We start from the raw sequence: 16,087 nt of genomic DNA on the forward strand, positions 1-16,087 counted from the left end.
ATCACTCTTCTTTAAACTCTATGGCTTTGCACCCCCCCCCCCCCCCCCCTATAAGGAACATTCCATACTGTGAACTATGTGGGAAATCCAGGAGGTGCGTCATGGTGACAAAGGGATGGTTCAGCGTCTCGATTGGCGTGATCCTCTTGTCCGCGTCGATCGTCAGCATCTTCTTCAGGAGGTCGATGAACTCCCGCCTGTCCGCTTTCTCGACCAGCATGTCGCTCCCCTCCAGATCCGACGCCATGTTCACCTGGAACATCACGAGGAAATCGGTGACGCAATTCAAACGCAAGGAGAAGTTAACCAGTACAAGGTTAAAGGGTAAGTTAACCATTCAAATGATTTTCTCTATACTATACACATTAACATCCAGCCACTGCAGCAATCCAATACGCAGTCATAAAATGGAATTGCAATATACCGGGGGGGGGGAATTGTAGCTAAAAGAAAATGTAGCTTTAATTATGAGCACTAAAATCAAATGGAGGAGATTAAAAACCATTACGGAGGCGATCGTCTTATTCCTCCCGTTACACGGAATGCGCTTATTTTAAAATCAAATTCAGGAGTAATGATGGGTAAAAGGCGCTGCATGGGGATACGGCGCGGTATTCTCGGGGGCCACACAGGGACGGGCATACGGAGCCATTCGCCCACTGCCTATATAATAGCTCAAGCAGAAACCCCATTTCTAAGACATAAAAATCCCCCCCACGCTGGTAACACTGTTCATTGGTCCGTGTATGGGGCCTTCCCAACAGCCTCACCAATATCTGCCCGTAAATTGTCCAAATACCTGTCCGGTAGGTTGGAGTATCACATCGGACAAAGACAACTCTTAGGGCGAAGACACACGGGGCAATTAGTTGACGAGACTTCTGCAACTTTTCGGAATTGTTGCAGCGATGCTCACATTCTTCTATGGCCGCGCTAAAGTTGCTGCAATTAGTCGCAATGTTTTCCTTAACTAAAATTTGCCGCGACCAATTGCCCCGTGTGTCTTTGACCTTAGGGTTAAGACACACGGAGCTACTAGTAGCAGCAGCTACTTGTCGTGGCTACTAAAACAGACAATGCTGATCATTTACGGATAACTGTCTCTACGTGTGGTTTAGCAGAGGCAATTCTCAGTATTGTCTATGGCAGCGGATTTCCTGGCATTTAGTAGCCATGAAAAAGTAGCTGCTACTAGTAGTAGTAGTAGCAGCTACTTGTCGTGGCTCCAGAAATAGACAATGCTGATCATTTACGGATAACTGTCTCTACGTGTGTTTTAGCAGAGGCAATTCTCAGTATTGTCTATGGCAGGGGATTTTCTGGGGTTTAGTAGCTGTGAAAAAGTAGCTGCTACTAGTAGCCCAGTGTGTCTTCACCCTAAGGGTGAAGACACACGGAGCTACTTAGTAGCAGCTACTTCTCACTGCTACTAAATGGCAGAAAATCCCCTGCCATAGACAATACTGAGAATTGCCTCTGCTAAAACACACGTAGAGACAATTATCAGTAAATGATCAGCATTGTCTTTTTTAGTAGCCACGACAAGTAGCTGCTACTAGTAGCTCTGTCTGTCTTTACCCTAATAAGGCTAATGGTACAATTCAATTATTGGCTCAGATCAATCTCAACAAAAGAACAAAACTTGTTGTGTATGTTAAACCACGATTATCGAGGGCACAGGAACAGCTGGCACGACATTGGGACACTTTGCCGGTACCTGCGCCATGTCGTCTAAGCAGTTGAAGATGTACTTTCTGGCTTCTTTCGATTTAATGCCGGTCTCGTTCTCGTGGTCTTCGGGGGTCTGAGTGTAGAAAAAAAAAAAGTGGTATAAAGCTAAACTGCTTGTCAAACTCTAAAGATGCCGATACAACAGCACCACCTAGAGGTCATGCACATATGTGTTTAACTATGAAATGAATTACGGAAATAGGGGGTTTTATTTGCACATAAACAAAATATGGGGAGGGTTCTGGGAGTTGTAGTTTAACCACAGATTTACCCTCCCTATAGCTCCCCTGGAATATGTATTCACTCACTGTGTGCGTCAGAAATTATTATTGAATAAGAAGTGAAAGGAAAATAAACACATGAAAGAGGGTGTTGTGCTACTCACAGGAAGGGGGGTTCTGGGTAGGAATTAAAGGGATATGGACACCTCAAACGGGACATTGAGTTAGAGAGGGTCCAGAGAAGGGCAACTAAGCTGGTAAAGGGTATGGGAAGTCTCAGTTATGGGGAAAGACTGGCCAAGTTGCCCCAGGGACTGGTCCGATTGCCATCTTGGAGTCAGGAAGGAATTGTTTCCCCTCTGGGGCAAATTAGAGAGGCTTCAGATGGGGTTTTTGCCTTCCTCTGGATCAACTAGCAGTTAGGCAGGCTATATATAGGCATTAGGGTTGAACGTCATGGACGTGTGTCTTTTCTCAACCTATGTTACCGCTAATGGAATTTTTTGGGCAGGGTACTTGGGCAGCAGGTACAAAATGGCACCAATGTAATGACTTACACAATCCCTTAATTAAAGGTGGGGTTGATGGCAGGGCACTACTCACCTTGAGCCTCCACAGCGGGTACGGGGAGTCGCCATCCCTGTTAAAGAAACGGGTGGTCTTTGTGCCGGAGCTCAGTAGGTATTCGGCGGGTAAACCCTGCGTCTGGGAGATGTAGCGGATCTGGGAAGAGAGGGGCAAATGGCTCAGTACAAACACCGACTTAGAAACTGTACCCGCAGACTGGGAAATAGTATTGTATGTAAGCATTGAGCAGCCCCCACTTTGCCTGCCCCCCCCCCCTAGAATTTGCCCGCCCCACCCCCCGTACTTTGCCCACCGCACCCCCCGTACTTTGCCCACCCCCCGTACTTTGTCCCGCCTCCCCCCGTACTTTGTCCCGCCTCCCCCCGTACTTTGTCCCGCCTCCCCCCGTACTTTGCCCCGCCTCCCCCCTGTACTTTGCCCGCTCCCCCCCCTCACTTACTAGCCAAGGGCCCTTTATGGGGCAAACTGTGTTCATGTTTGTAATGATGCTTTCCATATGAGTAATAAAACGACTCAAGTCATAGTACGTGCCAGGTCTTGTAACCTATAGCAACAAATGACTCCGCCCCTTCTTAAAGAAGAACTATACCCCCGGGTGCTAAAAGCACCCTTAACTATTATGCCTAGACCCTCCCTCACCTATGCAATAAGGGAGCGGTGAGGGGGGTCTAGGCAATGATAGTTAAGGGTGCTTTTTGCACCCGGGGGTATAGTTGTCCTTTAAGAAGGGGCGGAGTCATTTGTTGCTGTAGGTTACAACTATACCCCCGGGTGCAAAAAGCACCCTTAACTATTATGCCTAGACCCCCCTTACCTCTCCTTTATTGCATAGGTGAGGGGGGGTCTAGGCATAATAGCTATGGGTGCTTTTTGCACCCGGGGGTATAGTTGCCCTTTAAGAAGGGGCGGAGTCATTTTTTGCTATAGGTTAAAACTATACCCCTGGGTGCAAAAAGCACCCTTAGCTATTATGCCTAGACCCCCCCCCCCCGTCCCTTATGCAATAAGGGAGAGATAAGGGGGGGTCTAGGCATAATAGTTAAGGGTGCTTTTTGCACCCCAGGGGTTTAGTTCTCCTTTAAACATGTTTAGCCTGCCTTCTGCTTATTAAAAGCTCACATACCTGGTCATATTCCGACGCTCCGGGGTACAGGGGCCACCCCAAGAACAGCTCGGCTATCACGCACCCCAAAGACCACATGTCGATGGCTTCACAGAAAGGTAACCCCAAGATAATCTCAGGAGCCCTGTTGGAGGGGGGTAATAAGGCAAAGTGGCAGTGAGAGATTCTATTAATTAATAATTAACAGAGTATCGGGGGTGTCAGTTGTAAAGCGAAAGGAAATAAAAAGGTAGGGAAAATCAATGTTGGTTTCATCGTTACATTCAGTAATTATTTACTTATTAGGGCAAATAGAAGCGCTTTATCCCAGTAGTGCCATACAGCCGACGGGGAAAGGGTTAAGCCAGTCCGGCTCAATAGCACCCAGGGGGCTGCGCAGAAGCACGGGAGGCGCTTGGACACCCCCACCCCCTATTTGCACTGTTACTAAATGAGGCTTCAGTCCTGACCGACCACAATCTTATTAGTATGTAAATCTCTTCTCCCTCCATCTGGATCTCTCCGAGTTATCAATAGCGGCCCCCCCGGCCCCCCAAACATACGCTGCCTGCAGCCCCCTGGCCCCCGCTGCCCCACCCAAGCCAAGCCAGGAATAAAGCCAAGCCAAGGCGGCACCCATCACTAGGAAATAATTGCCCCCCTGACAACGTTGCAGCATCATGTATTCATCATAAGCACCCCCCCCCCCCCCAGTGTGCCAACCCCTAGAACAGCCACAGCCCCCTCCCTTACCAACCACCCGAACACATTGATACAGCCAGCACCCCCAATCCCAATGGAAATGTGGGGGCTCCACGTCAGGCCTGCATAAAGCACAAGTGCAGATTCCATACTGATCTACCCCCACTCGGAACAAAAAAGAACAAAAATTCCAACCCCCCCCTTCTAAAACCTACATACATCAGCATAAATGTGACCCCCAGCCCTGACCTGCCCCCACCCCCCCCAGCACAAGCACAAACCTTCCCCCACCTACTATAATAAGCCTGACACAAGCACAGACCATCCAGTCCTACATGCAACATAAGGGGTTAATCTCCAGGGCACAAACCCACATTAATTCCCTCCAGAACAGCCCTATTGGGTTTATTTAATGGTTAAATGATTCCCTTTTCTCTGTAATAATAAAACAGTACCTGTACTTGATCCCAACTAAGATATAATTACCCCTTATTGGGGCAGAACAGCCCTATTGGGTTTATTTAATGGTTAAATGATTCCCTTTTCTCTGTAATAATAAAACAGTACCTGTACTTGATCCCAACTAAGATATAATTACCCCTTATTGGGGGCAGAACAGCCCTATTGGGTTTATTTAATGGTTAAATGATTCCCTTTTCTCTGTAATAATAAAACAGTACCTGTACTTGATCCCAACTAAGATATAATTACCCCTTATTGGGGCAGAACAGCCCTATTGGGTTTATTTAATGGTTAAATGATTCCTTTTTCTCTGTAATAATAAAACAGTACCTGTACTTGATCCCAACTAAGATATAATTACCCCTTATTGGGGGCAGAACAGCCCTATTGGGTTTATTTCATGGTTAAATGATTCCTTTTTCTCTGTAATAATAAAACAGTACCTGTACTTGATCCCAACTAAGATATAATTACCCCTTATTGGGGCAGAACAGCCCTATTGGGTTTAATTAATGTTTTATTGATTTTTTTAGTATCAGTAAGGTATGGAGATGCAAATTACAAAAGCTCCCTTATCCGGAATACCCTTGGTCCCAAGCATTCTGGATAACGGGTCCTATACCTGTACTTGAGATGCCAGGGTTTGGGTTGAATGGAGGCCTTACAAGTCCCTACACCAGGCTGAATGCAGAACCCCAAGCTAATACCCAACACAAGTACAGACCCCTAACCCTATACCCCAAATGAGTAGGTATTCCCAAGGGGGGGGGGTAATTTTGCTTGGCACGGGGCATTAGGAGGAGGGTAAAACTCAAGGCAAATCTGCCTACGTAGAAACAGAGTTTAACCCTTCTAATGCCCCATGCCAAGCAACCCTACTAACTGCCCCCGCCTGCTAATAACGCACCCTGTCTGCCTGGGGGGGGGGGGCTCAGGTTTGCCCCCACTGCTGCTATTTATAAGAAGAAGCATACGCCAGCCATCGTGCGTTCTCTCTGGGGCTCCCGCTGTGCCAGGCCCATTATTCCGTGTATGTACCGGAGCCGTGCAGAAGGGAGGGAACCCACCCCATCGGCACAGCGTGGGGGAGACGCCGAGGGAGAAGAGAGAAAATCTCCATTTGAGAAAATACGTTTAAAGGGGAAGTAAGCCTATATAAAATCTTTGCATTATGAAAGCAAAAGGAATTCTAACCCACATCCCCCCCGATGCCAATTCCCATAATGATATATATGCCGTTTGGATAAAGAAGGGAAATCACTGCAGGGTGCCAGGCAGTGTGAATTGGTGCCCTGGCTACGGCTATCTGTGCCCAATGGTACGTGTAGCCAGAACCAGCAGTGCAGGGGTTAAGGGACGACGGATACTGCTCTCAAGACCAAATCACATTTACAACCAACACCAAAGAAAAATAATGATCCATTCACCACCCTGATGCCCCTTGGCCACTCCCCACTATGAAAAACCCCACCCACAATCCGCCTGAACCCCGATTACCTGCACATAAGCACCCCCATTTCAATGACCTATGAACTGAACTATTACATCTCTTGTGAACCCCTCTGCCTGCACCCGTCAACTGCCCCCTCTGCCTGCACCCCTGTCAACTGCCCCTCTGCCTGCACCCCTGTCACTGCCCCCTCTGCCTGCACCCCTGTCAACTGCCCCCCTCTGCCTGCACCCCTGTCAACTGCCCCCTCTGCCTGCACCCCTGCCAACTGCCCCCTCCAGCCTGCACTCCTGCCAACTGCCCCTCCGCCTGCACCCTGCACTGCCCCCTCCGCCTGCACCCCTGTCAACTGCCCCCTCCGCCTGCACCCCTGGTCAACTGCCCCCTCCGCCTGCACCCCTGTCAACTGCCCCCTCCTGCCTGCACCCCTGTCAACTGCCCCCCTCCTGCCTGCACCCCTGTCAACTGCCCCTCTGCCTGCACCCCTGTCAACTGCCCCTCTGCCTGCAGCCCTGTCAACTTGCCCCCTTGCCTGCACCCGTCAACTGCCCCCTCTGCCTGCCACCCCTGTCAACTGCCCCCTCTGCCTGCACCCCGGTCAACTGCCCCTTCTGCCTGCACCCGTCAACTGCCCCTTCTGCCTGCACCCGTCAACTGCCCCTCTGCCTGCACCCCGTCAACTGCCCCCTCTGCCTGCACCCCCTGTTCAACTGCCCCCTCTGCCTGCACCCCCTGTCAACTGCCCCCTCTGCCCTGCACCCCTGTCAACTGCCCCCTCTGCCTGCACCCCTGTCAACTGCCCCCCTCTGCCTGCAGCCGCCTGTCAACTGCCCCCTCTGCCTGCACCCCTGTCAACTGCCCCCTCTGCCTGCACCCCTGTCAACTGCCCCCTCTGCCTGCACCCCTGTCAACTGCCCCTCTGCCTGCACCCGTCAACTGCCCCTCTGCCTGCAACCCGTCAACTGCCCCTCTGCCTGCACCCGTCAACTGCCCCTCTGCCTGCACCCCTGTCAACTGCCCCCTCTGCCTGCACCCCTGTCAACTGCCCCCTCTGCCTGCACCCCTGTCAACTGCCCCCTTCTGCCTGCACCCCTGTCAACTGCCCCCCTCTGCTCTGCACCCCTGTCAACTGCCCCTCTGCCTGCACCCGTCAACTGCCCCTTCTGCCTGCACCCGTCAACTGCCCCCTCTGCCTGCACCCCCGTCAACTGCCCCCTCTGCCTGCACCCCCGTCAACTGCCCCTTCTGCCTGCCACCCCTGTCAACTGCCCCCTCTGCCTGCACCCCTGTCAACTGCCCCTTCTGCCTGCACCCCTGTCAACTGCCCCCTCCGCCTGCACCCCGCAACTGCCCCTTCTGCCTGCACCCCTGTCAACTGCCCCCTCCGCCTGCACCCCTGTCAACTGCCCCCTCTGCCTGCACCCCTGTTACCTGCCCCCTCTGCCACTTGCCCCTTAGAAAGATTTACAGAATAACCTACCAAATCCTATCAATTCACACTGCCTCCTGCTGTCTGGTGCTGGTACTGCAATGGAATATAATGAGAGCTGCACCCAAATTCCCCTTAATTACACATGTAAAAGTAACTAAAGGCAGTATCTGCAGTGCTGGTTCCCACTCCTGACATAATGTAGCAGCATCCCTGCCGCATATAATTCCGGCTGCTGTAATTCAGATGCATCGTTCCCCTTATAAAAAATAAAAAATGCACCAAGGCAGCCGTTGTGTCTTTGCACATAAATCTCCCGGTGAGGCCGACACCCGGTGATGCCCCAGAGAGTTAAAGCTGCAATGCAGGTGTTTCCAGTACAAAACAGACCCTACACATTTATTGCCCGGACCAGGGGAACCAGCCATACGCTTACTTCCCCTTTAAACAAAATTTTTGATCCGGGTCGGAGTGGGGTAGAAACGACCTGCCCAAGGTCAAAGCGTTTGGAAATCCAAAATCCTATCCTAGAGACTGGTTTAGCTGCAGAGCAACAGTAGGAAGGCATTTGCCCCTGCCCCCTAGCGCAGTTCAGCAGGAACAGCCCCCCTAAGCTTGCATCGTCAGAGTGGGTGGGGCTGTAACGCTGCAACCCCAAAGCCACAAGGGTGATTTCACAACCAACTGAGCAATTTCCTATAAAGTAAATAACAAACAAGAAAAAAAATATTTGTTTTCTGCCTCAGACTGAATGTACCTCAACTAAGCTTACTCCATACGCACTAAGGGAAACCATGGCACCCTCCATATTAAAATAGAAATTACAGAGAAGAATGTTTGGCAACAATAACTGTACCCATACTGTGCGGTCTAAGGAAACCTAGGCACCTCCTACGATATTATAATAAATAATACAGAATGAACGTCGGCACACAATAAGCTGTACCCCCATACTGAACTGTTAAGGGAAACACTATGGCACCTCCTCCCATATTAAATAAAAATACAGAGAAGGAAAGTTCGGCACACAATAATCTGTACCCCCCACTGTACTGTTAAGGAACACTAGCACCCCATACATATGTTAAATTAAATAATACAGAGGAGGAAAAGTCTGGCACACATAGCTGTACCCATACTGTACTGTCTAAAGACCATAGCACCTCCTTACCATATGTATAAATACAAATATATGAACGGAATGTTCTGGCACACAAGAGCTGTAACCCCATATGACTGCTAAGGGAACCTATGACCCCTACCCAATGGTAAAAAAAAGGAATTGGCCACAAAGACTGTACCCCCATACTGTACTGTCTAAGGGAATCACTATGGCACCTCCTATAGGCCCCTTAGCTGCAACGGGGGGATCTTTAAGGTGCATGAGAAACGGAAATTACTTTTTTTCTGCCTTATTTTCCATGGGAGAACTTTTCCTGACCTCCTTTCTAACCACAAAACCAGCGGTGGGAGGAGGGAGGGGGGGGGATTAAATGGGAAAAGCCGAATTCCTGAATTTACTTTAGCAGTTCAGCAGCCTCCCTCTGCCATTAGCCGGGGCACAGATGGGGCAAACCAATTACTAAAGTGGGCAATTTAACCCTTCTGGGGGCGCAGAACGAAGAGCAAATGGATTTATAGATCCCTATGTAGTAATGCTGCATCCGTGCAGGGACCAATCAAAAACAAGCTGTAAAGCGCTCTGGATAATGATGGGTTAAGGCAACAAGCCAACGATCCATGAACCCCAAGGGTATTCCGGATAAGGGGTCTTTCTGTATTTTAGATCTTCATACCTTAAGTCTACTAAAAAATCAATAAAACATTAAATAAACCCAATAGGGCTGTTCTGCCCCAATAAGGGGTAATTATATCTTAGTTGGGATCAAGTACAGGTACTGTTTTATTATTACAGAGAAAAGGGAATCATTTAACCATTAAATAAACCCAATAGGGCTGTTCTGCCCCAATAAGGGGTAATTATATCTTAGTTGGGATCAAGTACAGGTACTGTTTATTATTACAGAGAAAAGGGAATCATTTAACCATTAAATAAACCCAATAGGGCTGTTCTGCCCCAATAAGGGGTAATTATATCTTAGTTGGGATCAAGTACAGGTACTGTTTTATTATTACAGGGAAAAGGGAATCGATTTATAAAAATTTGAATTATTTCATTATAATGGAGTCTATGGGAGACAGGCTTTCCGTAATTCGGAGCTTTCTGGATAACGGATCCCATACCCATAGTGCTTTCAATACAGCTAGAATATAGAGAATATAGAGTTGGCTTTCAGTACAGCCAGAAAGGAGTGAAAGATGAGGAATAAGTGAATATTGGGAGGCTGCCTACATTTTCATTGGGCCAGATATGGGGGGCTTTCCATCCCCTTTAAGCAATTCCATGTAGAAAGGAATAGACGTGCACTAGCATCTGATTTCCCACAAGAGCAGTCGCTTCAATTGCTTCTGCACGGACAAAGCCATTGTGCTCCTCATTTATAAAAAGGAAGCAAGCGGAGACATAACTAACAACACCCCCCCCCCCCACCCCTACACCCCACCCCCACGTTATCACCCTAACGACCCACTCTGGGCAGTTTTGAAACATGATTTCCTGTTTCTATTTATTACAAAGAGCAAGGCAGGATCGTTTTCCCTTTAATGACACGGGGGTAGGGGACGTCTCCAGGCATTTATAGAGTTACCGTCTCTTTAAGAGCAGCCCCCCCCCCCACCCAGTAATATTACCCGCTCAGCCTGTTATTTTACCAGCATTGGTTTAGTTCAAAAGGTGCTAAACCCGACTACATAATTAGAAATGGTCTCGGCAAACTCGTTAGTTCATACATTTTCCACTGCTTCATCCTAACGAGGGGAGGAATTCCAAATATACCCCGACCTTTCCAGGGAAGCTCTGCCCGTAACCTGGTACCCGGCAGCACCAGGGGGAGGAAATGGATCCCCCTGATATAGATGCCTACTGCATGGCTGCGCAGGGAACGGTACAGTCTGCAGCTTTCATCCCAATGAATTCCTGGCGGGTCACGCAGGGTACAGATTCATTAGGTGCTTAGATTGAACAGGGAATGGTTTAAAAGCAGCAGTCCTGCCCTGCTTTATGGCTGAGATTCTAGTATCTTATAAAAAGGCATTCTGTCAAGTGGCACAGATCCTAATCTGACCATCCCATTGTAACAGCAGTCCTGCCCTGTTAGCTGAATTCCTAGCTATCTTATAACAGAGCATTCTGTCCAGTGGCACAGATCCCATCTGATCCCCCATTAAGCAGCATCTGCTGCTTTATGGCTGAGATTCTAGCTATCTGTTAACAGAGCATTCTGTCACAGTGGCACAATCCATCTGATCCCCCATTGTAAGCAGCAGTTTTCTTTGCGTGCCTCGTCTGCCGCTTATGCTGAGATTCTAGCATCTTATAACAGAGCATTCTGTCACAGTGGCACAGATCCTATCCCCCCCCCCCCATTGTAAGCACAGTCCTTCCTCGCTTTTGCTGAGATTCTAGCTACTGTATAAGAGCATTCTGTCACAGTGCACAGATCCTATCTGATCCCCATTGTAAGCAGCAGTCCTGCCCTGCTTTATGCTGAGATTCTAGCTATTGTATAACAGAGCATTCTGTCACCAGTGGCCACAGGATCCTATCTGATCCCCCCCCCCCCCATTGTAAGCAGGCAGTCCTGCCCTGCTTATGGCCTGAGATCTAGCCTATCTGTATAACAGAGCATTCTGTCACAGTGGCACAGATCCTATCTGATCCCCCCATTGTAAGCAGCAGTCCTGCCCTGCTGTATGGCTGAGATTGCTAGGCTTCTGTATAACAGAGCATTCTGTCCACGAGTGGCACAGACCCTATCTATCCCCCCCCCCATTGTAAGCAGCAGTCCATGCCCTGCTTTATGGGCTGAGATTCTAGCTAGCTGTATAACAGAGGCATTCTGTCACAGTGGCACAGATCCTATCTGATCCCCAGTGTAAGAGCAGCAGTCCTGCCCTGCTTTATGGCTGAGATTCTACTATCTGTAGATAACAGAGCATTCTGTCACACCTGGCACAGATCCTATCTGATCCCCATTGTAAGCAGCAGTCTGCCCTGCTTTATGGGAAGACTAGCTATCGTATAACAAGCATTCGTCACGTGGACAGATCCTATCTGATCCCCCATTGAAGCAGCAGTCCTGCCTGCTTTATGCTGAGATTCTAGCTATCTGTATAACAGAGCATTCTGTCACAGTGGCACAGATCCTATCGATCCCCCATTGTAAGCACAGTGGCTGAGATCTAGCTATCTATAACAGAGCATTCTGTCACAGTGGCACAGATCCTATCTGATCCCCCATTGTAAGCAGCAGTCCTGCCCTGCTTTATGGCTGAGATTCTAGCTATCTGTATAACAGAGCATTCTGTCACAGTGGCACAGATCCTATCTGATCCCCCCCCCCCATTGTAAGCAGCAGTCCTGCCCTGCTTTATGGCTGAGATTCTAGCTATACAGGGGAAGGGTAGTATTATTTACATTCCCATTGCATGGGTCATTTGAACCACTTATGCAATTAACATTTATTTTTGTTTAATTTTCCTTCGATTTTAATTCCTCTCCCTCCCCTCGCCCCTGGCTAAAGGCTATGACTGGTTAAAAAAAAACAAAACTAAAAGAAATGAAGTCTATGGCACGTGACGTATTCTGCAGCCGGTCAAGCAAATAAGCAAATATGTGTCTTTTCACAGTCCTGCGCCTACACCCACTAGAGGGGCAAGTAAGATTAAAGGACAAGGAAACCCAACAACCTCAGGGGTGCAAATAAACCAAGTTGATCATTCTGGCCCAGGAATCCAGGGGAACTTATTTTCAGCTATGCTGTTATTAAACACCCCCTTGGCCCTCTCCTATATGCTCTCATCAGAGCTTTCTAGTCCGCTCCACTGCGTCAGTTACAGATTCCATGCCCCTCCCCTTGAAAGCTGCCATCAGAGTGTTCTAGTCCCACCCACTTCTTAAGTTTCACACTTCCTGTCCTTTCCCCTATAACAGGGCTGTCCAACTTCTGTGGTACCAAGGGTCGATAATTGAAACCAGTTTGACCACTCCCCCTTTTTAAACCACGCCCACTTCAAACCACACCCATGTTATCACAAGACCACACCCACATTAATGGTGGTAGCGCAGCAAAACCCCAAATGGTTGGTGCTCACTGTAGGGATATCCCCCTTCATTCATATGTGAAAGAATTATATTATGTCGTATTAAGACACACCCTTAAATCTATATGGCTCCTCCTCCCCTGTACAGGGAATTACATGTATAAACAATATGGGGGGGGGGGGTTACAGCCTGAATCTGAGGTGGAACCATGCAGGGGGGGCAGTTAATCTCAGTACTGATACTATTTAAAGCTTACACAAAGGTAAGCAGTCACAGCAGCCAGACAGGTGGGGGGCCACACAGAGGGGGCCACCAGTTGGACAGCACTGCCCTATAAGATGCCATCAGAGTGTTTTGATCCTACCCACAAGTTCCAGACTTCCTGCCCCCCCCCTCTGTTAACTGTTTTAGTTTGACCCAGTATCAGACTAGGGCACCTGGGGCCCATCAAATTACCCGATTTCAAGGGCTCCCCTGCCCAAAGCACAACAGGTATTGGGAGTGGCCGGGGCCTTCCTGCGCCAATGGAAAGGTATCCGGGAACCCGGGGGGGGGCAATAATTTATGTAGGTGGATCAGGTGAGGAATGGGTAAATAAAGGCCAAGTGTAGGGCATTGTGGGTTGGCTGAGGGAGGGGGTAGGTACAGAAATGGCCTGGCCAGAGGTGAAACAATGCTTAATTTGTATAAGGCAACTCTACAACTTGCAGTGGGTGGAAGAAGGGTCTCACTGGCCCACTCTGATACCGGGAAATATCACAGTGGGTTCTAGGCCTGGTGTCCATTTTGGACATATAGTTTAACTGTTCCCCACTGGCCAGGCCATTTCTGTACCTACCCCCTCCCTCAGCCAACCCACAATGCCCTACACTTGGCCTTTATTCACCCATTCCTCACCTGATCCACCTACATAAATCATTGCCCCCCCCCCCCATCCCATCAAAGTGTTCCATTCCCACCCTCTGCGTGAGTTAAAGACTTCCTGACCCTACAGAGTCCACAATATATGGCTTTATGGGTAAAAATTCAATATATACTCGAGTATAAGCCTAGTTTTTCAGCACCCAAAATGTGCTGAAAAAAAGTCACCCTCGGTTTATACTCGAGTCGGGTGCCGTGGGTCCCTCCAGATGAAAATTCATCTTCATCTACCATCCTCACCTTTCCCATTTTGCACTTTATATTCTATATAAACTATATATAGTTTTGAAGGATTTTAACTCTTTGTGTTTTAGCTTGGTTGCTGATTGAGCTAAGGGGGTAGTACTCTTAAGTTATCATTGTTGATACCATATTGTTTTTGTTGACCCTCTTCTCCACTTACAGAGCTAGTTTACTGTTTTTCTTTGAAATAAATATTGAAAAACATATACCCCACTGATGCCTCAATTAATGTCATTTTATTGGTATTTATTTTGATTATTAAAACTTAGCAGTAGCGGCTGCATGTCCCACCCTAGGCTTATACTCGAGTCAATATGTTTTTCCAGTTTTCTTTGGTAAAATTAGGTACCTCGGCTTATACTCGGATCGGCTTATACTCGAGTATATATGGTACATGATAAACTATACCTTAAGACCAGGTATCTCTTTAGGCAACTTACCTATAATATCTGGACTGTAGGTAGGTGGAGCAGACCGCTTTTGACACATGGCTCGCAGAACCAAAATCTATAACCTTGACCCTGTATGGCTGCCGGGAAGGATCCACCAGCATGATGTTCTCCGGCTTCAAGTCGGCGTGAATAAGCCCCAGACTTTTCAGTTTCATCAGAGCAGTTCCCACCTGCTGCAGCACCGGCCGGATATACTTGAGGGGCAACGGGCTGAATTTGTTCTGCTTCAGGAAGTCATAGAGGTTCTGCTCCAGCATCTCAAAGACCAGGCAGGTGTGGTTCTTGTGCTGGAAACACTCGTAGGCTCTCACAAAGTTGTAGTCGTCGGCGCTTTCCGTGCTGAGCCTGGCTAAGATGCTCACTTCGATCTGGCCTTGCCTGGCGTAGGACGGGTGGTTCTTCAGGATCTTGATGGCCACAATCTCGTTGGTTCCCCTCTTCCAGCATTTCACCACTTGACCAAAGGTTCCTCTGCCCAGGAACTCCAGCACCTCATATGTGTTAGTCATAGAGCAGAGGACTTCGTGTTGCACCAGCTGGTAATCCCCTTCGCTGTTGGAGCCACTATTCTTGGAGGTGGCGGTGGAGGTGGTAGCCGCAGTGGCCCCGCTAGCATTGTTCTGGGTGACGGGGGGATGCTCGTCCACGATCTGTACACTGCTGTTATTTTCCAGCTCTTCACACTTCCTCTTCAACCCGCACTTCTGGTAGGTATCCAGAAGGCTGACCGTGCTGCGCCGCATCAGGTTAGTTTGAGGGCCGCCTAGTGCTTGCCCCGTCGCCGCTGAGGAACCGTTACTGGACGAGGTTACCACAATGTGGCCCGCGCTGGTGGGAAAGATGACCGTCTGCTCGTAGGATTGGAGGAGGGAGGCGTGGCTGAGCACCGGCTGGCCAGACGTGGAGCTGTTCTTGCCCGAGTTATAGACCTTGCTGTGGCAACCGTAACCAGTCATATCCCAGCCCGGGCTCAGTTCAAGCTTCGGCTTCTTCACCTTACAAAAGGTCCTCAATGGGAGGCCGTGAGAGGAAAATATCTGCAAATGAGAGGCCATACCTGCAGAGAGAGAGAGAGACCCACAATTAGACGTACACTGGGGGCAAAAGGCACTTACACGGAAGGATAAATATTACAACTGGGGGTAAATACTTAATAACCAAATCTATGTTTTTATCTTCTTATAAAGTCACAATTCTGTGTTTAGACCCATCCATAAACCCTACTAGATCCTTACATAGAAGCACCTACATGGATCCTATGTGGTTCCTGGTTAGACCCATCCATAAGCCCAACTAGATCCTTACATAGAAGCACCTACATGGCTCCTATGTGGTTCCTGGTTAGACCCATCCATAAGCCCAACTAGATCCTTACATAGAAGCACCTACATGGCTCCTATGTGGTTCCTGGTTAGACCCATCCATAAGCCCAACTAGATCCTTACATATAAGCACCTACATGGCTTCTATGTGGTTCCTGGTTAGACCCATCCATAATACCAACTAGATCCTTACATAGAAGCACCTACATGGCTCCTATGTGGTTCCTGGTTAGACCCATCCATAAGCCCAACTAGATCCTTACATATAAGCACCTACATGGCTCCTATGTGGTTCCTGGT

General features: G+C 48.7%; 1 protein-coding gene across 2 annotated transcripts in view; it reads right to left on the reverse strand.

Annotated features, from left to right (window-relative positions):
- The window catches only part of hipk2 (homeodomain interacting protein kinase 2), a 49,545-nt gene that overhangs the window by 12,242 nt on the left and 21,216 nt on the right, over window positions 1-16,087 (reverse strand). For both annotated transcript variants that reach the window (XM_031898083.1, NM_001079282.1), the window contains 5 exon segments: window positions 14,454-15,522; window positions 3,664-3,787; window positions 2,556-2,675; window positions 1,718-1,804; window positions 69-253 (listed from right to left, as the gene is read on the reverse strand). In XM_031898083.1, coding sequence (XP_031753943.1) covers window positions 69-253; window positions 1,718-1,804; window positions 2,556-2,675; window positions 3,664-3,787; window positions 14,454-15,520 — 1,583 coding nt within the window. In that variant the 5' untranslated portion in view covers window positions 15,521-15,522.

The sequence above is a fragment of the Xenopus tropicalis genome, chromosome 3 (assembly GCF_000004195.4).
Source record: "Xenopus tropicalis strain Nigerian chromosome 3, UCB_Xtro_10.0, whole genome shotgun sequence".
NCBI classification, from domain to species: domain Eukaryota; kingdom Metazoa; phylum Chordata; class Amphibia; order Anura; family Pipidae; genus Xenopus; species Xenopus tropicalis.